General features: G+C 37.1%; 1 protein-coding gene across 2 annotated transcripts in view; it reads left to right on the plus strand.

Moving 5' to 3' along the window:
• Window positions 1-12,535: 12,535 nt before the first annotated feature.
• Window positions 12,536-25,619, plus strand: part of LOC149796849 (uncharacterized) — a 35,913-nt gene continuing 22,829 nt past the window's right edge. Inside the window, exons 1-2 of one of the 2 annotated variants that reach the window (XM_089961489.1) lie at window positions 12,536-12,706; window positions 19,782-19,919. In XM_089961489.1, coding sequence (XP_089817615.1) covers window positions 12,637-12,706; window positions 19,782-19,919 — 208 coding nt within the window. In that variant the 5' untranslated portion in view covers window positions 12,536-12,636. The remainder of the gene's footprint in view (window positions 12,707-19,781; window positions 19,920-25,619) is intronic. The other variant, XM_089961488.1, reaches the window with a different exon arrangement.

Raw genomic sequence — 25,619 nt, forward strand, 5'->3', positions numbered from 1 at the left:
ATATATATATATATATATATATATATATATATATATATATATATATATATATATACATATCTGCTATCAACGAGTATTCCACAATTTTCTGAATAAATGTTCGCGATACTCGAGCATAATAAATATTTAAATATACAAAATACATATTGATTTCACTATCTCTTATTATTCTTGTTTGTTTGTCATCTGGATGTTTGGACATACATCAACAGTACCTTAATTTACAACAAAACTCCATAATATGCTGATAACATATATACACGAATATGATGGTCACATATATTCAGAAATATGTTGGTAACATATTTGCACGACTATGCTGGTAACATATATAAACGAATATGCTGGTAACATATATACACATATATGTTGGTAACATATATACATGAATATGCTGGTAACATATACACGCGAATATGCTTAAAAATCAGATTTGTGTTCAGTTTAAATTAATGGCAATCGATTCTAGTGCATGAAAATCATATCAATTTGCCGCTCCAACTATTCTTTCTTTCTTTCTTTCTTCCCTTTACTATATTTCTTGTTCGGTGATTGGTTAACAATTTATGAACGCGTACAAACATTTACTCGTGAATTATCTGACCAGATGAATGATGCGCATCGCTGTCTGCTACTCCATTGATTAGCTGGATAGGGTAGGTATGCAGTGCTGGATAGGGTAGGTATGCAGTGCTGGATAGGGTGAGTATGCAGTGCTGGATAGGGTAGGTATGCAGTGCTGGATAGGGTAGGTATGCAGTGATGGATAGGGTAGGTATGCAGTGATGGATAGGGTAGGTATGCAGTGCTGGATAGGGTAGGTATGCAGTGATGGATAGGGTAGATATGCAGTACTGGATAAGGTAGGTATGAAGTGCTGGATAAGGTAGGTATGCAGTGCTGGATAGGGTAGGTATGCAGTGCTGGATAGGGTAGGTATGCAGTGCTGGACAAGGTAGGTATGAAGTGCTGGATAAGGTAGGTATGAAGTGCTGGATAGGATAGGTATGAAGTGCTGGATAGGGTAGGTATGAAGTGCTGGATAGGGTAGGTATGCAGTGCTGGATAGGGCAGGTATGCAGTGCAAAACTGGGAAGGATTTGGTTTAGAACTATGCATGAGTATGTTATAGGTAAACAGTGAATACTTACACGGCATTGTGCATTGGAATTACCCATATATATGATTCAGATATGTATTCAGTAAATGTTTGAAGGGCTGTGTGTAAGAAGTTTGCATGGGTCTGATTAATGTGCGTATAGATTGCAAACAGCGAAGACAGCATGTGCAAATTATGTACAAGTCTGATACACGTAGAAATGCAGTGTGTGTGTGTGTGTGTGTGTGTGTGTGTGTGTGTGTGTGTGTGTTACTTAGATATATAACTTAGCTTTAACAATTTTTTAGTCACATCGCTACGATGCCTGCATTGTGGCAGTTTAAAGTGATGTATAGCACTGGGGCATCATGCAAACATGTAGCATGATGTCCCACACAGTGACATTATTCCCCTGACTCTGGGTAGACTAGTCCTAACAGTAACCCCTTAATGATGAACGCCAAGCAAGGCATCTGTTAGTATAAGTCTTTGGTATGTCTCGGCCGGGGTTCGAACCTGCGATCTCCCATATCCGAATCGGACGCTCTAATCCCTCAGGCCATCGGAGCGGTCATAGTAATTTGGAGTAGACCGGAGAAGCTGATAAGTGAGCAGGGACATATAAATGAAAATTTGGAATTTAATGTGGCAGAAATACCCATAATTGTGACATAGGTAGGTATACATTTAATACTTGGAGGGCTGCATGTGAGAATTGTGCAAGATACTGACACAGTTGAAGTATACAGTGAAGACTGCAGCGTGTGTGTGTGTGTGTGTGTGTGATTAGGATTTTTAACGTAGCTTTAACAATGTTTCAGTCCTATCGCTGTGATGTCTGCAGTGTGGCAGTTTATAGTGATGTCTAGCACTGGGGCATCATGCCGCAAACATGTAGCATGATGTCCCACCCAGTCACATTATCCTGACACCAGGCCGACCAGTCCTAACACTGACACCAGGCCGCCAGTCCTAACACGAATCTCCCCATGCTGAGCGCCTAGCGAGACAGCTTTTAGTATATTTTTGTAAGTCTTTGATATGACTCGGCTGGGATTTGAACCCACGATCTCCAGATTCCGAGGCGGACGCTCTAACCACTAGGTCCCCGGAGCGGTTGACTTCAGCGTGTAGGAATCCAGTATTGGTCTGATACACTAAGTACACTGTGAAAACTGAGATGATTGTGTGAAACTTACACGTGGGTCTAATACAGGTAGGTACAGAGTGAAGACTGGAAAGAATTACGCAGGAGATGTACTTTATGTACTCGCTGATGAGCCGAGTCAAACTGCAAAAAAACAAAAATCATGATCTGCCGAAGCATAATGCGACTGTAGATCAGAGTCTATGCTGTTTTATCTACAGGTTACTCCTAACAACTTGCACATCCAGATCTGCCGGCGCGTGATGCAATGGCAGATCGGTTTATGTGCATTTTGCAGTTGGACTCGTTTTATAAGCGAGTAAATACGGTATATTCATAGACATGCGCTGGACCTTTGAAGGTTGTGCTTGAGAATAATTCATGAATGTGATACAGGCAGATATGCAGTGAAAACGGAGACGACTTCCTGTACAACTGTTTCTTGTCTCAGACACTTTCAGTCGAGAATATACACAATCATACAAAGAATGCTGAAATGTATAACCAACAAATATTTCAAAAAGTAACATTTGTTTTTTAGCTGAACAGTTGGTTTGAGTATTCGGGATTTTTCCTTGCTCAGCTTAGCAGCATTTTGTCATGGTTACTTACATTGTTGAACGCTCCGGTGGCCTAGTGGTTAGAGCGTCTGCCTCGGAAGCGGGAGGTCGTGGGTTCGAACCTCGACCGAATCATACCAAAGACTTACAAAAATGATACTAACAACTGCCTCGCTTGGCGCTCAGCATTAAGAGGTTAGTGTTAGGACTGGCCGGCCTGGTGTCAGGATAATGTGACTGGGTGGGACATCATGCTACGTGTCTGCGGCACGATGCCCCAGTGCTAGACATCACTATAAATTGCCACACTGCAGAAAGTGTAGCAATATGACTGACAAATTGTTAACTGTTATATTAAAAATCACACACACACACACACACACACACACACACACACACACACACATTCTTTCTTAAGATTAATATTCAACTGCATGTGGAATCAGTGCTCCTGTTTTCCTCTCTCATCAATGAGCTTTGAAATTTTAGACAACATGTCATAAACATTGTCCTAATCAGATGGACGGTTAAACAGATTCATCACAAAAGGAACATCCGTATCGACTACACAAGCATATTATGGAACGAACGATTGTCTGGTTTTATCTGGTTGAGTGATCCAGCTCTCAAATAACACCTATTGTCCAGCTCTGAAAAAATATGAATATTCCAGAAACGTTCTCATATCTTTATTACACTATTTATGATAAGTGTAGATCTTTCCAAGGTGTAACATAAAAAATTGGACCAGGATCGACACATCTGTACTACTTAAATTTTTTTAAAAGAAAACTCCTTAACTAATATCTTTTTGGAAACTTATAACAACACCAATACAGAAGAACAAATAGAAGTATATACTGGTGATGATTCTGATTAGAAATAACTAGCCCTCTGTGAACAATGTATGGCAGGGGTGCACAATCCCTGGCCTACGGGCCAGATCCGGCCAGCAAACGTTTTCTGCCTGGCCCTCAGGGCTAATTAAAACAACAGAGAAATCTGACCCTTGAACAGCAATTATCTTAAAGAAGTTAGTGTTTGCAGCCCTCGAGTGGACTAAGAAAATGCAATTTGGCCTTGGCCGAAAAGGGTTGTGCACCTCTAATGTATGGTAACTAAAGAAAGGGTTTTTTTCCTCTAAAGTTATTTTGGAACCATTATTTTATAATCAAAATAATGCTATAATCAACGATTGTAAATGTTTGTATCTAAAACATGTAGGCATTATACTGTATTATATTTTTCCCAAAATACTCTCCTGTAACGCGTGCCAATTCTGCTACAAAACAACAATATTAATCATTAGATATTCACATTTATATACATTATCTTTGGCTATTTTGTTTAAACGTTATTTTTTATCTCGATTAAAAAAGTGAAATATTTTCCTTATTGTATAGTATTACTGTCATCCACCTGACTAGAGGTGTGTGTGTGTGTGTGTGTGTGTGTGTGTGTGTGTGTGTGTGTGTGTGATTTTTATTTTTTAAGTAGCTTTAACAATTTGTCAGTCATATTGCTACACTTTCTGCAGTCTGACAGTTTATAGTGATGTCTAGCACTGGGGCATCATGGCGCAGACATGTAGCATGATGACCCACCCAGTCACATCATCCTGACACCAGGCCGACCAGTGCTGACACTAACCTCTAAATGCTAAGCGTCTAGCGAGGCAGCTGTTTGTACCATTTTTATAAGTCTTTGGTATTACTCGGCCAAGGTTCGAACCCGCTACTTCCCGCATCCGATGCTAACGAGAAGTAATTGCATGCATGGATATCATGACAAATCGTCTGTAATGTTGTCTTCAATAATCAGTTCAAATTAAGCCGTCTGTAAAATTAATATATAAAACTATCGTTCTTAATAGGAAGTAAATTAAATGATGTGTTCTCAATGGTAAAAAGAACCTAATTTATACACGCATGGATATCTTGTGTTCTATAATTGTATCATATACTGTTCAACTTGGAAAACTTATATGTACTATGCAGGTCAATTTATTGCTTGTCAGCCATGATTTTGTGGCGTCCTATATATACATCCTGTTACAAGTACCTGATAGAATGGGAAGTGATGGAGAAATTAACATTTTACAGACAGCTAAGAAAATGCTCGACAGAAATAACTCTGTAACCCATCACTTTGTAGCAAATACAATTAATTAATTTTGCTTAAAACGTTTCAAATATAGATTCGTGTTATAGAAATGTGTTTCATAAATGTATACCATTGTAAACATTTTGAATGCGGCCACTAATATCTGAGAATATAATGTTTCTTATTGTTACTCTTCTTATCTTTTGTCTGCGATCACCTAAGTCTATAAAAGAAAAGGCTGTTGTGCTGTTATTAATCATCTTGAAACTGACTTTTTAACGATGCTTCGATAAATTTTGACACTAACAACAATTCTCACCGCAGAACGTTTGCTTTATATTTGAAATATCTCAAAGGTCCAAATATGGTTTGTGTCATGGCAACAACAAAAAAGTAGTTATTCCTTACTGTTGAAGCTGTAAATAGAGCTGCAATATTCTTCTGAAGAAGGATCACAATCGGAAAATACCCACATAAAACATTACCATATTATACAGCACATTTACGGAAATTCATGATTGTTAACGCTGCAGCGTTTACTGAATAATGAATGCATTTGGAAACAAAATATTGAAGATTTGTTTAGAGACGTGTTCAACATGTAGATTATGGACAAATATGCGATTCTGCTATCGAAACATTAATTATTTTCTTGACAGTATCGATTAACCTGACACGAAAGTAAACCAGGTCCTTATATTTGCTGAGCATTCGAATTTGTAAACAGTTTGAAAACAAAACCTCTGTGAGGAACAACTAATAGTGTTGAGGAACGATTTAGAAACTAGTTTTCATCATCCTCATGGTGCAAATTTAGTAATATGAGTAAAATTGCTGTTGCAGAACCTGATGGACATATCTTTAGGTTTATTTGTCTGTCACGACGTCTGATGGCATCGAATACGAGCCTGATCCTTTATACAACTTGTCACAGGTCAACTGACATGTACTTTCATGCGAATAATTATCCATACAGTATGGTTATTGATTAGGAATTGAGCACTTCTGTGACAAATATTACATCTAAGGAACTTAAATAAAGCCAAAGAAAGTAACCAAATGCCACTAATTCCACGATGAAAACCCGGGGAAATTCTTGCTGAAAACAGGTGTATTGGATTCTACAGGCCAACAGACTTAACTAGTAAAATGTGGCTACAAAAACAATGGTGTTTTTGCTGATAGGTAAAACGGAAAACCGAAATTGGAACCTGGGGGTGTTGTTGGTGGTATTCAGCTTAAACCTGAAGAAACTGGACATGAATATATTGATTTAATTAACGGGAAACAAAAACTCGTGCCGGTGACAGCAAGGTACTCACCTAAAAGGCGTTTCGACCAAAACAATTTGCTTGTCTGGAAGATCCTGGCAATTGTCCTGTTGCGGCTCATGTGATTTTCCGTAGTCCACGTCCATAAAGTATGAACCTTCCTGAACATATTCGATGCCAGTGCCAGCCTTTAGGTGAACAATCGCTGCATACAATCAAGAAATATATGGTATCCACAGCTAACCTTCAGCTGGTGAAATCTTCTTCCGCCATGTAAAATGTGACAACTGCACAATAACCGTAATCACAAAAATGGGTCTGCTGCCCCCATATGTCGTAGAATTTGTATTATTGACAGTGATAGTAGTGAAATTGAGTGACTTTCATGCGCGCCATTCATAAAGCTGCGATATTCATGCTCTTATCAGGTTACCAATATATAATTCGGTTCATTAAGTTCGTATTCAAAGTGACGAATTCTTAAGCAATTTAATTTTTGTTTTTCGGTTAACCGTGATAATTTTATTCAGTTGTCTGACCACTGAATTTTGTAATTTGATTGTGATTGCTAGACCAAGTATAGTTGTAAGCATCAGAAAATCCGGATCAAGATTCGACTCTTAGCGTCTCGCAGTAATCTAGATTAATATGATAATTATGTGCATTTACTACTGTAGACCTATGCGTTTTACACTGACACGATGGTTACAATATTAAAGGAAGAAATTTTTTAACTTTATGGTGGCTGCAAGTTTTGCATAAAATGTTTGAATCTTTTACTATTTTGTAATATACCATTTATATTTGAATTTTATACTATTTTGTAATATACCATTTATACGATTAATGCTATTTTGTAATATACCATTTATATGATTAATGCTATTTGTAATATACCATTTATATGATTAATGCTATTTTGTAATATACCATTTATATGATTAATGCTATTTTGTAATATACCATTTATATGATTAATGCTATTTTGTAATATACCATTTATATGATTAAAGCTATTTTGTAATATACCATTTATATGATTAATGCTATTTTGTAATATACCATTTATATGATTAATGCTATTTTGTAATATACCATTTATATGATTAAAGCTATTTTGTAATATACCATTTATATGATTAATGCTATTTTGTAATATACCATTTATATGATTAATGCTATTTTGTAATATACCATTTATATGATTAAAGCTATTTTGTAATATACCATTTATATGATTAAAGCTATTTTGTAATATATCATTTATATGATTAATGCTATTTTGTAATATACCATTTATATGATTAAAGCTATTTTGTAATATACCATTTATATGATTAATGCTATTTTGTAATATACCATTTATATGATTAATGCTATTTTGTAATATACCATTTATATGATTAAAGCTATTTTGTAATATATCATTTATATGATTAATGCTATTTTGTAATATACCATTTATATGATTAATGCTATTTTGTAATATACCATTTATATGATTAAAGCTATCTAACTATACTATTTAAATTATTGCTCTTTATTACTTTTATTGGATTCTTATTATTTAGTTATAATATTTATTAAAAGCGTTCTTTCTAATTATACAATGTTTAATTTTTTCTAATTATTTCGCTTTTATTATATCATTATTTTATTATGTTAGTTTTATTTAGCAATATTTCGAAATCAGCGGCATGTCTGTTTCTTAAATGGACAAGTCAAAGAACCTTCAACTTCGAGTGCATGGCCTTCATAGTATTCAAAAATTTGGAGTTATTGACATGGTTGCATGTACTGCCCAAATTGTTTCCATTTTTGTTTTTGACAGATGAATGTTATATTTATTGTATATAATGTCTGCAGTTGCTTTGAATAATGTCACTCCATCTTACATAATTAGATTATTGTATTATAATCAATGTAATAAATTAGAATAGGCTTTTTTGCTTTATAAATTACAACAGAATCGTCTAATAGTATACATTACCAATGTACATTTGGTATAGGATGCTTTTCATATTCTTTTAGTGTATATGTGAATTCCCTTTAATTGCCTTTTAATGTACTAAAATATGCATGGTTTGAGGCAATGTTTATTTCAGACCTCGTTTGGAAAGAAAAAATGTTATTATCATTATTAGTAGTAGTAGTAGTAGTAGTAGTAGTAGTAGTAGTAGTATTTAAGAGCAGTGTGTGTATCTTTGAGAAGGGATCTTGGACAAAATTTCTAAAGACAGTACTAACCAGAACGCAGCTCAGCTGAAGTATATGTTGGAAAACACGTGCTACAATACAGAATAAACAAATTCGATTGGATAAGGATTTCGTTTTGTCATCTTCGCTAGCCAAGGTTCAGACATGTTAACCCAATCTACACCTTGGCTGATCGAACAGATGGTTTAGTGCTTCAGGTCAATGAATGTCATTGGATGGGGCGGCAAGCCACTGCATCCGATCAAAACTGACTTGTTCAAATTTGAACATTCTTCCTACATGATCGAGAAAAGGGAAACACACAATTGTAATGTATTCACAAATAAACAATTTTCCAATGCTGGTCCGTGTTTTAATACAAATACGTCCTTTGCCTCAAATACGCCTGTTGTGACTTTGCTCTTTTACGTAGCCATACTTTCGACGTTAAGCTTACAAAGTATCCTTTTGAAGCCCATTGCCTCTACCATTTTCGACTGATGTACAAAGCACCTATGTTGCACAGTACTGGTTAGTTGGCATTTCATATTAAGGGAGGCAACTATGGAATCAAATAAATGTCGCTAGGACAAAGCATTGAAATATTTGATCGATGCGCCAAACTGTAGATAGGTTAACATATCGAAATCGTGCCTAGCGAAGATATCGTTTTGAGTAAAGTAACGAGAATATTAAAGAAAAATATTATTTTAAATGAAGAATACAGATAGTATATATTATATTGGAATAGACATATTAAAATCATTTTAAGTGTGCAAAATAAGAACATGATTTTCTAATAATAAATTTGTATGAATCTTTTGCTGTGATGTTTTAATCTGGGTCATCTCCAGAAACGCACTCAAATCTTCCATCTAAAATGGTTAATTGTGTCAGAACGGAACGAAAATCATATACATGTTTACATTTTGAATAGAGTGTGTACTAATTTTTATTTATTTTGTTATCTGGATTAAATTTTCTTATTTTTTTTATAACTAAAGGGAAATTTAGAGCTCTGACCTTTACTATATTTATCCAGTAGATTCTTTGCTGAATTAATATTTCCCTTGCATTGACTGCCCGCCATCCGTTGAAAGAAATGACATCCTTGGTAATCTAAGCGATTTCAAGTAGCTGGCGTGTGCAGATTAGTACAATGAATAGTTTAAAAATTATACGTAACCAAGAAGATACACGGAATAACTGGCACATAGTATTAAAATATGTACACCTACCTATACTTATGCAACTGGATGAATGTTGATCTACAGGGTGGCGAACGCTTTCATTTCAAAAGGAGGCAAATCCTACTGGAGCTGAACGCTCCCTAATAGCCAGCAAACACATCATTCTGTCATCATCCTCATTTACCTTTTGCTGTCACCATCTTTAAAAATAATATACGAGTAGCTGAACCTGGACTTCTTTCATTACTTTCTAAAAACTTTTACTCGGTACATGCTTTTTTTAAAACTCTAACTGATAGACTGGTATTAGAGGAAAGAACCAAATTATTCCGCTTTAAATACACATAACTGTACGTACTGCTTATAGACTCCGGGTCAGAGATATTACAGAAAAAACCAAGTTAATGTTCACTGAAACCTAATAGGCAAATATACATTTATCTCTGTATGTGTGACCGTATCATTCCTAGTGGTTTATTCCAACGTGTTTCGGAGTCACTTTCACCCTTATTAAAATCAGGATGATCCCTGTCGACATGCAGATATGCTCATATGAATCGTGTGCTTCTAAATAACAAATATGAGTATCTACCCTGATGTGCGAGTCTACAGAGGGATGTTGTACAAGCTTTCCAGCAAACATTATTGTTAAAAATTTAATTCCTTTCGATCTTGTGTATTTGATTTACACGTGTGTCTTGTCGGTACTTATAGCTTGCTTGTGTGCATACAGTTTGAATCCTCTCTTCTGTACAACCCATGACTGCACGCTTAAAATAGTGAGAAAAGGTTCAGAAAACAGAGAACAAACGTTGATGACAGAGTAAACAAACGCTTTATGTCAAGGCTGGGCCTCGGGCGGTTGAGTGGTCTAAGACTATCATGTGGGTTCGAGTCTCGGGCTCGGCCAACGTGGGTATGTGAGAAAGCTTGCCAGTAGCTTCCCGAGGTTCGGTGATACATGCTGGGGTAATCCCGGTTCTTCCTCCACCATATTTACTGGTCGCCAGCTATATCCTATTATCTGAAAACTGGCCTAAAATCCATAGTATGAACAACAGCAGCTGGTCAGGGTGCATATCCTGTAGCCTGTTTATTCTTCCATTCGACAGAGTTTTCATGACGCAGCGTTAATGTTAGCGTACATAATTGTGTGATTAGTTTTTACTTGTGGTATACACTTTAATTAAATGTAGTTTTTAAATTCAATTCCTTAAAATGAAGTATAGTGTGTGTTCCTTTTAGCATTATTGTATCGACCGAAGTGCAATAAATAGCAAACAAATATCGTAGACTACGGCTGGCTAAAATATTATGTGACGGCAGACCTATCCTTGAATTGCAAACTTTCCGAAATTCAGACTGCGAATTTACTTGAAAATCTCAAGACGGTATGTCTGCGTGTAGCTAGATAATACTTGCACTCAATTTTCAGATAAAACTACTTTTCTGTTATAAAAAAAAAAATCATTCAGCAAATTATTAAGTAAATTAAGTGAAACTAACGACTGAGACTTGAGTAGTCAGTATGGAATGTCTGTCAGTTTAGCATATGATTTTACTTAGTATGGAATATCTATCAGTTTAGCATGTGATTTGAATCAGTATGGAATGTCTGTCAGTTTAGCATGTAATTTGTCTTAGTATGTGATGTCTGACAGTTTTGCATGTGATTTGAATCAGTATAGAATGTCTGTCAGTTTAGCATATGATTTGGTTTAGTATGTGATGTCTGACAGTTTTGCATGTGATTTTAATCAGTATGGGATGTCTCAGTTTTGCATACAATTTGAATCAGTATGGGATGTCTGACCGTTTTGGATACGATTTGAATCAGTATGGGATGTCTGACCATTTTGGATACGATTTGCGTCAGTATGATCTGTCTGACAATGTACGTCTGATTTGATTCATTAAAGGATTCTGACAGTTATGCATATGCATGCGAGCTGAATAAATGTATGCTGTCTGACAGTTGTGCATGCGATTTGAGTCAGTGTAGGATGTCTAATAGTTCTGCATGCGATCTGAGTCAGTGTGTTGTGTCTGACAGTTGTGCATGCGATTCGAGTCAGTGTAGGATGTGTGATAGTTGTGCATGCCATGTTAGTCAATGTAGGTTGTATGACATCTTTGCATGCGATTTGAAGAATATTTGTTAGAAATTAAGCAGAATATGCTTTTTAAATGAGTTGACCACAACGACTAAATACTAAGTTGTTTCATGACCTCACCCCACCCCACACCCGATGACTAAATACTAAGTTGTATCATGACCCCACCCCACCCCACACCCGTTTTCCCAGCTGACTCCAAACATTACTAAAAAAAAAGCGTGACGTTTCTTTATGCCAACAATCCATGGAGCAGGGCCACTAAATCTTTTCATTACAGAAGCCCAACCGACCAAGCATAAGTTTCCCCAACTTCTATAAAGACACACTAAAATCTCTCTCTCTCTCTCTCTCTCTCTCTCTCTCTCTCTCTCTCAAACACACACACACGCATAACTACCCATACCCATACCGACTCACAGTTATCCTTTGCCTAACAAAGTGCAGTATATGCCTCTATACATCAATGAGAAGGCTCACTTGTACTCACTCATTTCAGGTCCTTGTCCCCGTTGGTATAATACGGGATCCCAAAACCATGGCGAATTCAGAGGTCAAGTCGATAAATTCACCTTCTCTATGCAGGTTGTCACATACATGGGATAATGTCCTTTAGTTGACTGTTTTAATGAATAATTACGTAGAAATTTTGTCTACTAAATCAATATGACCCGTTCAGTTATATATTAAGCATGACATGTTGCTGGGATGTAAATAAGATGCTTTAAAATGACATATAATAAGATCTTCTACACAATACACGCTTTTGCGTGACCTTTAACCTCGCCATCGTTTCGCTGTCGAGTACATGTATCAGTGTTGTGTTTCAGGTAGTAAATAGAGTATTATTAAATTTTACCTGACGCTATGTGCTTTACATCCTCTGTCAATCAGGAAGTAACAAACATACCGTGTGCGGGACAGGATCTACAAAGCTTTGATATCAGTGCTAGGAAATGGATACATATTGTAAGAGAATTATAATTTTCCTATTTGGATTAGCCGCCGTCCGAAAAGTCTTCGCAGGTAAGATTAACAGTTAGAACTACATGTACTTCTAACTTAAGACAGTGTTTTAGCACTAGCATTCAATGACCTAATTATAAAAACTGGTTGTAAAATTGGTGTAAATAATGTATACATATCCATATTTTCATTCCCACTTTCTGTCCCCACGCTCACCGCATATTACATTCTGCACACTGACATCATGCCTCCAGCCAACTCCTCATCCCGTTATCTCAAATCCTCATCCCGGTTGTCTCAAATACTTTTGAGCAAGAACGTACGGCTTATTTCCAGATTAGGTGTGCAGCCTGGAGTAAGCTATTGTTGTTGTTATGGGTTTAACACCATTATGCAGCGCATGATACTTTTCATGGCGGCCAGTATAACGATTGGAGGAAAAACCCTTAAAATCCCAGGTAAGAACCACCGACCCACGGGAAGCAACCGACAAAATTTCTCACATACCCTCAATGGCCGAGCCCATGCCTTGAACCCACACGGACAGAAGTGAGATGATATTGATCGGTATAGGCAAGCGCTTGAGACCACTCGGCCACCTGGGGCCCCAGTATGCCGAATTAATATAAATTTATGTTACTAATAGAGGAACCAAACTCATAAAAACTGAAAAGTAGGAGATACTAACTTCGCTCTAAGTGAAAGAATATGAAAGTTTGCAAACTGCGCTTAAGCTTGAGTTTGGTGTTCGAAGAGTTTCAGTCATTAACGGGCCCCCGCTGATATTACGGTGCTTAATCGGATGTTACGGTACTTGATCGGATATTACGGTGCCTGAAGTGATGTTAACTTGCCTAATCTGACGTTACGTTGCCTGATCAGATACTACAGTTTTTAATCTGATAGCATGGAAGGTCATCTGATATTACGGGGAGTAAACTGATATTACTGGGAGTAAACTGATATTACGGTGAGTAAACTGATATTACTGAGAGTAAACTGATATTACGGAGAGCAAACTGATATTACGGAGAGTAAACTGATATTACGGTGCCTGTTCTGATATTAGCAGGCCTAATGTTGATGGAAGTTACGCAAAAAACGAGAAAGGAGCTATCATCGCGTCAACATGACGCTAATATATTAGAAATTTAGAAATTAGACGTCAGGAAATGAAACATATTGCTTTTAAAAACTGTGTTACCTACATAAATGATATATGTGATTAGTTACTCATCAACATTATTTAAACATTATAGTATATTCAACATCGCAGTAAGGAATTGATACGGATTTGAGAATATACAACCATATTCCTCTTTCAGCATCTTTTCAATTCTAGATCTTTCTCCAAGCATGGAAAAATGTTTCTCATGTCGAGTAACTAGGAGCAAATGTTACAAGGTACCGTGTTCACTGGACTTTGTGGGAGCATGCGTTATTTTCATAAAATGGAACAATAACCCTCAATGTTCTTAAGCTAAGTAATTCTCTGGATACTCTCATGTTTAAATGTTTAGCAATGTGTGATAAGAATAATCATGTGATAGGAATTAAATGTTTAGTAATGTGTGATAGGAATAATCACGTGATAGGAATTAAATGTTTAGTAATGTGTGATAGAAATAATCATGTGATAGGAATTAAATGTTTAGCAATGTGTGACAGGAATAATCATGTATATCAGATGTTTGGGTCATGTTTTTGGTACTTGGCATAAAATACCGATCTTTGGCTTAGAAAAGTGTACCGATGCGAATGTGAAGCAAGTAAAACCATGCAAGTGTGGATGTAAAGTCTCGTGAATGTGTGGTTGTTACTTGATTAGCGAAAATATATTTATTGCAAGGGCGCATTAAAGAACCCTTATGTTGATTACAGAAGGTGTCTTAAGGTCCTCATTGGATAAAAAGAGACAAAATTTTGGATATTACGAAGCACGTCGCAACGTCCCATTTGGTATTTCATGCAATATTTTCCTCGAATATAGAGATTTGGCACTTCCAGGCAGAGGCACCATTTTTCAGTACGACTTTTATTGTATAGTATGCTACAATTATTTAGCATTATGCGTGTACAACTGCTTGCTATTCTAGTGGAATATCAGAGTCTACAGAATGAGTGACATTTGTACCTTTCTTGAAAAGAATCTGAGCACATTTATATAATCTACATCCAATGCATTGTACTTCATTTTACACCGTATCTTCCAGAAAATGACTATAACCTTAAATATACATTGTTTACGGATACGCCCAGGCATGAAATATCCCTTGTTTAAGGATACGCTCAGGCATGAAATATCCCTTGTTTAAGGATACGCCCAGGCATGAAATATATCTTGTTTAAGGATACGCCCAGGCATGCTGGATCCATGTCATATTTGTCTAGTTTCTCATATTTCAAATAGCTAAAAGGACTTAGGTGAGGTACAAAGTCCAAACAAAGCAGTTTAAGAATGTATCGCAATAGGTTCAAGAACAGGTTACAATAATGATTTGAGATGCATAGCGCCGCGTGACAAAGGTATTTTGTTTGTCTGACTCACTTAATAATGTGATGGAAAAAAATGGAATTGTTATTCTCCGCTTATCTATGTTTACTCTGCAATTGTACATACCTCAAGAATGACGCTAAATGATAAATGATATGTCCGTTCCTGGAGATTTCTCCTCCTCACCTAACCTTTGCTCCTCCCTCCATTATCCAATTCCTCTTCTTAACTACCTTCCTCTTCTCCTCTTCCTCTGCGTCTGCAAATTAAATTAAGATATTTTTCTTTCAAATCGTATGAATGCACTGACGCACAGCAAAGGATGTTGATAAGGTCTTCTTTTTGATCTCAACTTTCATGAATGTTGTTGTCAGTAATTTCACAATACCATCCGTCTGTCCGTCCGTCCGCTCTTTATCTAATCCATCTCTATCACAGGACAGTTCATAATTTCCTGCATGTACGCCATAATATTATCGCTCCACAATAATTACCTGTCCGTTTTGACATTTCTTTAAAAAGAAAAAGTATGTCCGAGTCCATTAGAGAAACGGTAAAGTGGTATACACAAATAGTGCATTATGAATGAGCACTAATTAATACGTTCAGACAATGCAAGATGCATGCAAACCTATTTTGCGAGTAGTCTATAACAGCGAGAATATTCCAATAAAACATTAAATTTACATATCGTTTTTGTTAAGCGATAGATAAACAAAATCTTAAAGTGTCATTGGGATATGAAATGAAAGGAACCAGCAAAGTACACATGTAACCGTTACATTTTATGGTAGCATTTGATTTAATTCGGCAACGAAAGATTGATATGTCATTATTGTTGCTTGGTTTTCGCATACGATTATGGTTAAAATTGTTTAGGAGACCTAATTGCTCTGTAACTAAACCATAAGGTAACCAATAAGAAATCTGGTACTCGCTTTACAAGGAAATACCGTACCATATTAATTTCGCTTTTTTCTTCTCTTCTTTTGTTCTTCGTTTTTTTTTTTTTGTTCCTGCTTTTTTCTTCTTATTTTGCGAACTTTACACACAATGTCTAACACATTTTAATTAAGAGAATTATGCATATTTAATTTGCATGATTTGTTAGGTTTCTATATGCTATTGATAATGTAACATTGTATGTTGGATTTTACCTTGTCCAGAATCAAGTTCATTTTCTATCTGACCCGAATCATTGAATTTTTTTATTCTGTAAACAACTAATACATAGCTAAATAGTTTCGCTAATAGTATGGATTAACTGTTTCGATTGTTATTTTTTTTCTGAGTCAAGGACTTTGTGTTTATCACATTTTATATTCTAACATTAACTGGTATTTAATCTAGTGAATATTACGAAGATTTTAGAAGTTCAAGTTGTTTTCCATTATGTAATATTATTTTGTAGAAAATGCTAATTGTGACCTGAGGTCAAGTAGAAGCCTATATAAACTTGTTTACGTGAGGTTATTCATTCGTGATGTAAGATCTTAGCAGAATCAGTTGTATTCTTCTTGTGTTGAAAAATTCGTTTGGGCTGGAAGTTTATTTATTCATATTATTTATTTCAAGTGAATCTTCTTAAGAACTACAAAGTGATCAAGAAAAATACTATTCTTGGAAATGGAGACTTAAATTTACAGAAAATTTTCAGATAAAGATGCATTCTTGGATTGTATTATTGTGCTCCAACAAAAGACTGTTTGCACATCACCACACTACAAGCCACGACTGACATACCAACACTTCCAGCGTTGGATTAAATTTGGATTTCTGCTAAAACTTATTCAGAGCTTTAATCATTAGGACTTGTGTTTGCATGTCTAGGATTAATTGGAATTTAATTCGCAATACCGTAAATTCCTTTTTCCTAAATTTTCACTTTGTATTCTAAGGCCGTAAATTATTTGCTGAGTTTTGCAAACCTTGTTGCGTGTTGCCTTTATCCTCGTCTTTTATCAACTCCCTCGTTAATTATCTTTGTGCTTTATATAACGAGTCTAAATGCTATTCTTTAACTAAGTGACTCTTCACTTTGACTTTTTAATAATTGTCACGAAAACTCAACACTATATATGCACATTTATTTTCAGTTTGGTATCGAGAAACATTATAAACCATTGGGTTGCATTCAAATCCCTTACATTCTCCTTTCTTCATCTTGTAACATCCAATTAAAAGAAATGGGTACAGAATACGTGTTCTTGGTTTAATTTCAATGAAAACAATAAAGAAAACAGTTCAAGGTGCAAATACATTAGATCTCTGCATCTATTTATCTGTGTCTGACTGCCATGCATATCTGAATTTTATTTCATTGCCGTGAATTTATTACACACCCAGCGGGTCTGATCAAATTCATCACGTTCTCAATAGACCATGTTAAAGGGCTTCAGTAAGCCCATATCACGCTCAATATTTTCAACAAGGAAGTATCACACCGTATTCACCCTCATTTTTTATTTACTTCAAATATAATTTGGGTCATCTTAAGTTTTAACATGTGATCCAAGAACAAGTTGTGTTTAAAAGGATTTAACAATTTCGGCAATTAATTTAGAAATATTGCCTTTGAACAATCTCTACCACTAGTTCCATAACCCGTCCACCCTTTTCTTTTGGTATTTCTTGTTGCGTTATTTTTTTTAAATATTTTTTAAAGGAGAGATTTTTTGACAATGGCTAACACAAAATTCATTATGCATAATTCAGCATCATTCATTAAGTTGGAGTCGCATTATCGCAGTTGGTAGAGCGGTGGACTAGCAACTCATGGTTGAGGGTTCGATACGAACAAGAACAACAGTTATTCATTATGCACTTATATAATCTAGAAAACTATTTCGTTTAAAATATTTAGAGAAATAATCGTAGAAAGTTAAATGGAAATTTGCCATTGCACATCATTACTTGCATTAATATAATTGCTGGCCATATCAACATGGAGATACCAATGAACTATTCTTGTGCCATGAAGTTGATCCTCAACGAAGATGGTGCCGATCTGACTTCAAAAGATAGTCGCTATTGCAACCACTTTAAAACTCTTTTGTACTGCCAACCTCCTTGAACAAATCACTGTATTGGCGTGGCTCCATACATATATACACTTATTTCGCACCGATCTGCCGTCCAAAATGACCAATGTGGTGGCAATTTATTTATATTTATTTCGTATCGCCTCTCCTCCTAATCAGTTGGTAGAATCATCATGGGAAATTGTTTATATCTGATGTCTTATATGACTACCACTGTAACCATAATTGAAATATTGCTGTCGGAATTTCTACTCAATCTATTGTTCCATCTACCTTATTTTTCACAAAAACATTTTGTCGATATGTCGTTTGCCCTTGCCTTATATATGTCGATTAGGTTTTCCAGATTGTCATCTAATCCTCTTGCTATCTTTACTGTCCTGATGGGATCTGGGGTTCTCGTTAAACACTTTCAGCGATTTATAGCTGGTCTTAAATGAAAACAAGACCTCATAAAATCTGATCAGCGGCCATCTTGAATATGTTGTTGTGGATAAGTTTCTGAAGCGGATGGTTCATTTCATGAAGTTTTTACTAAGATGATTTTACGTTATGAAATTGTTCATGAATTGTAATGTGCCAGTCTTCCACTATAGTGGCCATTTTTACAATCGTTATATCTTGATTCCATTTGTATGATAGGTTGCTTGTTTCCTGAAACATTTTATGCAGGAGTTGTTTACTCAGTAAAGAAGCTGATGCAGGTTTGATAACCAACATGGCAACACTGTTGTGAATGAGTTTGAAAACCTGAGCTACTGGAGCTTGGGGTCAAAGGTGACTTACTATCTTGTAGTACTTCATTCGGTGAATTGTACAAAAAGCCACTGGGATTTTGAACGGACTTTGTATTTCTTGCGGGGGTGGGGTGGTGGGGTCTTTTTCTTATAGTTGTTTACCATTGTATTTGAAATGGATTATTAGCATAAGAACACAAGTTTTATCAAGCTCTGTGTGTGGAAATCTCTTAAATATTCATTCAATGTGAGTGTAGGTCACATGGTCAAACGTTGCGTTTTGAAGCAGAATGTGTGGTGAATATTCAACTTACAAATACCATTAATCATGAACTGTAACCAACCGAAGCATGTGTGTATATCTGGAGAGTAGCTGAGATGATATAAATGATCTTCTGTCCATTAGATCAAATTTTAAAGACCACGAAAATCAGTTTTGTACTGCACTTCTTTTGAGAATATGTCAACCCAAATGAAAGAAAAAATGTTTGCTTGATCCGATTAGTTGGAGCTTCAGGGTTGATGTCACTACTCAGAGTCAAAAAGGAATAGAACGAAGAAAGAAACGAGAATCATTGGATTCATACACATTCGTAGTATAGTGCCTTATTCCTCTGAACTAATATCTGTTCCAATTTTTGTGTTCAATTTGAGAAAATTACCCAGGCACGAGACAGTGGGCATTATAATTCTCAAAACGACAAGGAAAAACTAAATTAATATTTTCTCATTACCATCATCTGGATTTTTATTCAAAAATATTTGGGCATTAAAGAGCGAAACAATATAGTGTTCGATATTTTGTTTTCACGTTCTACTCTTGTTTGTACTTACAAATGAGATTTTGTTCTCTTTTGCTTCAGTTTGCAACCTAGGTTATTGGGGACAGAACTGTGAGAAGCAATGTGGAAACTGTGCTGGCAATGGATCCTGCTCCAACGTCACAGGGTATTGTGACAACAACTGCAGTTCTGGATGGACAGAGCCGTCGTGTACAAAAGGTACAAAACTTTCTTTCCAAAGCAAATTGAAGACAATTTATAATAAAGCATCTTATTTGAGTTTTGTGAATTTTTTTACAGAGCGAATGACTGTCAAAAATGAGACTCATGCATACGTACAGTAAAAAGAAGTTCCATGAAAGCCAAGTTTCGCCTGGTCAGATAGTGAACCAGTTTACGTATCGATTAGAGTTATTGTGAGCAACTATCGTATATTCAGAGCCCTATTACTCCCAAACTTAGAGTCCAGTATATAGCAAACTGTAGACCACATTCTGAAAGCTAAGGGCCCATGATTAGAAATTGAAGGTCTTGGAAGCTGGAGCTCACACTACTGAGACCTCTGTCGTTTTTAGACACACCCTACGTTTGTATAATTGAATCTGAAATCATGAAATTGTTTATACACACTATTCTGGCTTCCGTTATATATACAATATATAGACTGCAGCAAAATTTTTAAGTGTTCTAAATGTTAGTGCGTTAGCGCGTTGTGTAACAAAGTTCCTTATGAGTGAACAGTACGTTAGTGCACCCCTCAAATTATTCCACATTGACTTCTACAGACTTCATCAGTTTATTATCTCATTATAAAATGTCACTTTTTACTCAGCTTTTTTGTATGTATGCTTGTTCATGTACTGGAACACTGCATTCCAACAATATCGCGAGTGGTATATTTGGATACCTTAGCGTCAATGGAAAGCCCAGTCAAAACGGTCGTGGGAACGTTTATCGTCAGGACTTTTCAGAACCACCCCCACCCCCGAGAATGTTTAGCGTCAAGGGCAATTGAACATGGGACCGTATAGCGTCATGGGAATGTGGGGTTCTTGTATAGGGTAGCGGGATGCGGGTAAGTTCAGCTAGGTCAGCGGGTAGTGGGTAGCGGGATGCGGGTGGCAGGTAAGCTCAGCTGGTGCAGCGGGTAGCGTGTAGCGGGTGGCAGGTAAGCTCAGCTAGTGCAGTGGGTAGCGGGATGCGGGTGGCAGGTAAGCTCAGTTATGTCAGCGGGTAGTGGGTAGCGGGATGTGGGTGGCAGGTAAGCTCAGCTAGTCCAGCGGGTAGCGGGATGCGGGTGGCAGGTAAGCTCAGCTAGTCAAGCGGGTAGCGGGATGCGGGTGGCAGGTAAGCTCAGCTAGTCAAGCGGGTAGCGGGATGCGGGTGGCAGGTAAGCTCAGCTTGTCCAGCGGGTAGTGGGTAGCGGGATGCGGGTGGCAGGTAAGCTCAGCTAGTCCAGCGGGTAACGGGATGCGGGTGGCAGGTAAGCTCAGCTAGTCCAGCTGGTAGCGGGTAGCGGGTGTCGGATAAGTTCAGCTAGTTCATAAACTATACCAATAAAACAACGCTTGGCGGGGCGGAACATAGAATTTCTTTATAGACAGAGACATAGACATACGACACATACATAGATTGATGAACATCAATCTATCACACAAAAAACTATACAACCGACTAAAAAACTTTTTAGGCAAGAAATCAAATCTTTTCTTTCAAGGCATATGCGTGGCCCATGGAAAGGGCCTTTGGGGAAATTCTTTTTTCTTCTAATTTCCTCTATTCGTCCACCAGCTTCTTTTTTGCCCTACGCTCTTGGCTTCTTCTTTTTTCATTTTTCCTCCTCCTGTTTTCTTTCTCCTCCTCCTATTGTTTCGTTTCAATTTCTTCTTCATTTTATAATATTTTTATTACACTCTTTCATATTCTCTATGTCCTTTGTATCCTTCTTCTCCTCGTTTTCTTCTTTATTTTTGTCTCACGTATTCCTTGGTCTTTTTAAATTGTTCAATTCTATTTTTAAAATGTGTGGACTATAGGCCCCATTTTCTATTCCACTAGTAGCACTTCCACCATGCCTATCGTATCCACCAATTCCTGTAATTTAAAAATGTTATCTATATGGTTGCTTGCCATTCTCTTCTTTGGTTAGAATGGCGCGAATGATGGACGCTGAAGTTTATATTTGTCAGGCACGGACGTGATTGAAAATATCCTTACACTGACTTCACATATTATCTTATATCGACACAAACGTACGTGAACTCATACAAACCCCCAAAATATACTATCCACACACGGAAAAAGAAGGAAAAAAAATATACTATCAATAAACCCCCAAATCTACTATCCACACAGGGGAAGAGGAAAAACCAAACACGACATCTAATATCCACACACGGGAAGAAGAATAAACAATCAGAAAAATACTATCCACACACGGAAAGAAGAAACAGCTATTATATACTATCCACAACCCCAAAATCTACTATCCACACACAAGAAGAGGATAAAATTACAATATATACTATCCACACACAGGAAGAGGAAAAAAGTACAATATCTGCTATCCACACAAACTTAAGCTAACTCATATAAATACGCATACATACACACATACATACAAACGTACGCGAACGCACACACACACACACACACACATCAGGGAAGGAGTGATTGTTTATAATCACACTACTCCACATTCGTACCAATTGGAAACTTGAATAGTCCCTTTTCTAGAGATTTGTTTTCTCGAATTTCAGATGTACCAGCTTAATGCTGGTAGCTCCCAGGCCGGGCACCAGATATATAATGTCGGCTCCAATCTTGCTCCCAATTCACAGTTGTTCTTGGGAGAGCAGACGGATCTTGAGTGGCTTCACTATCCCACTCCTCCGTTTGAGGGATAGTGAAGACTTGTCCTTGTTCCTTTCTCCTATGCCACACTCGTGGATGATGTGGCCTTCATATTTCCTCTTCCCAGTTTTCCGTCTGGGGAACCACGAGTCTTGGTGGTGGTAGTGGCTGTGGTGCTTGTCGCTAGGGCTGTGTCCTCAACATAGGGTTAACTTTGCTGGTCTGTGTCAGGATGAGTTGAGGTAATATGGGTCTCTTCTTTTCCTCCTCTTCTTCGGTTTTCTCTTCTTCTCTTCCGCTTCTATTGTTGCACTTTCTGCAATTGGCTCCATTTCCAACTCATTTAGCAGGCGTCGGGTGTACTCCAGTGGCATCTGAAGTTACAGAATCTTGATGAGTCTGCTCATTTTTCAAGTTGATGAATCAATGGTAACCAGGCTAATCAAACTTACGAGCGGCTCTATTTAAATTTGTGAAGCACGGACGTAAAGGAAAAGATTCCCATACAACAAAATTCACAAGGTTCATATGATCACCCCTAAAACTATGGAATGCGCGGACCAAAAACAAACACTCAGTCACCTTTTTTAACTACAAACACAACACAGACTATTTTTTGCAAGCTACGGAAACGAAGTGCTTATATACACACTTCTATTTATTTTTTGACATAAACAAAGGAACGAAGTGCTTCTATACACACTTCTATTGTTTAACTTACCAACATACGATAGGTGATTGAACCAGTAGCCCTGAAAAGGTTTTTTTCTTGTGGACATTCTCTTAAGGCAACACTTTATTGTCTAAGATTGGGTCCGTCTGGTGACCGGCTTTCCCACAGGATAGGGTCTGCTTCTCGGAAAAAGAAGGAAAACTCTTTCGTGTCTATAAGGCAGTCGATAAATCCTCTGTCTGGTTCCTGCTGTTGCTGCTGTTAATGTTGCTGCTGATCCTGATGCTGCTGCTGCTGCCGCTCTCTTTGCTTCTGAAGTCTGTACTTTTCCGTTCATTCTTTCTCCTTCTTGATTTCCTCTCTGAAGAACTCTTCTATCAGGTCTTCGGTCACTTTTAAAATTCTGACATTCTCTATCTCTTCAGGCTTGGGTATCATGCTTTGCCTGAAACGATGTATATTCACGTAAGATTCGTTCAGCTTGGATAGTCTTGAACATATCTTCATAGGAGGATGCGTCAACAATGGATGGTCAGACTGCCCCGCTTTTTATGGTTAAAGCATGGACGCAATAGAAAACATCCCTACAATGTTTAGAGTCGGAACGCTATGATAGTTTGATTTGAGGGAGAAATAGAAAGAAGTCAAAGAGCATGTAATATGATAAAAAATTGAAAACAAACGACAGACATATTTTTTCAAAACATATTTTTATTCAAATAACCAACAACCAACAATTAACAATAACACATTTTTTTCAAACAAACAAACAAACATTTTTCAAATAAGATACTTTTAACAAGGTTGACAACGTTGTGAAGTTAAGCTAGACTTCTTCCACTGATGAATGTTATTTGGTCATTGATGTATACACTACGTTCCCTAGCTAAACACAATATATAGCCATAAAAGTCACAAAATGATCGATCTACTTTGTCATCGTTTCTAGAAGAGTGACGATCAACATAAGTCACTACATATTCTTAAGAATATCCAAGACTGCGTTGATGAAGAAAATACACGCAATATTGTCCACACACCATGGAATCTGTGCCTTAAAATTTCACATTATTGAATCGTATCGTCTGGGCATTGCTTCTCATAAAGTCGATAATATTGTCTTCCAAAGGTGGCAATCTATTCGAATCAAAACACTCCACACAACCTTCTTTAAGAATGTAGACGGCTACCCAGTGGGTTCATTGGAGATAACTGTCGTCCGTGTCGATGACATAAGCTTGGTGGTCTTGATGTTTGCGATGAGGCAGTTCCTCTTCAGTATACACGACATGATTCCAAGAAGCGGTGTACGAACTGTGGTTCAACCGGTAATAAAGTTCCCAGGTATCCATTTTTGTGTTGTTGTCTTTTTTCTTGTTGTTTTTTTTTTGTTTTCGTTTCTCACAGGTAATGATAAGTCATCAATTTAATCCTGACTTTTTGTTTCACAAGTAATCGTTTATTCGCTCCGTCTCTGCACTCTGAGACAAGAGAGCATCGATATGCTGGATCTCTAGAGTCATGAATGGATGAGAGTAATGTTGACGCATGTCTTTATACCACTGATACAACATGGCGTCTTCCGAGACGAGACTCCAAGCTTCGTCCAGATACTCGGCCAATTGTTCTTCTTGATTCAGCTTCAGACATTTATCGTGTTGAATTTGACTGGAATGGTCGTTTTGACGTCCAAAACAATCTTTCTTGGCCAATTCTGTAATATTTGCTGCCAGGTATTTGGCAAAACAGGAGACTAAATGTAATTCTTGTTCTAGCCATCTGGACTTCATCACTTTTGTCTTTGGGTTCTGTTTCTACGTTATCCTCCCATTCAGTTTCCAAAGTTTCTCCACTATTCAAAGAGGGATTATAGTCTTCTATCGTTGCTAATAGTCTAGAATGACTTCTCTCAAACCGTTGATTTATATGGTATTATCGAATTTGGCATAAAGGATGAGGGTCACTCTCTCTTCCAGCTCTTCTGCAAACTAAATTTCCACATGAATATGTCATGAATTTATAGGGTGGAAATGTCCATTGTTGCCGCCTTGGTCTAGATTGAAATCAAAAGCCCACAAAGCGTAGCCTCCTGCATACTCGTCGTACTTAATACCATGACTGGAGGTGGTCTCTACCTGTCCAGTGGCTTCGTATAAGGACAAGTAAGATCTCAAGTTGATCGTAGTCTTAAAGTTAGGTTCGAGGGGTCTGGTACACAAGGTCTTAACATCGCGACTGACTTCGATCTTTTTTACGTTGAAGTGCTGAAAGACGAAATTATTGTTTGATCGGTTGAAGGCTGAATTCTCGACGATACCAATGATTAAACGTTTGGGTAACTGCCCTTGGAACAGATGCTCTTCGATCATGGAATGATAAGTATTGGAAATGGC

This window comes from Sinohyriopsis cumingii, chromosome 6 (assembly GCF_028554795.1).
Source record: "Sinohyriopsis cumingii isolate HCF-2022 chromosome 6, ASM2855479v2, whole genome shotgun sequence".
Classification (NCBI taxonomy): Eukaryota; Metazoa; Mollusca; class Bivalvia; order Unionida; family Unionidae; genus Sinohyriopsis; species Sinohyriopsis cumingii.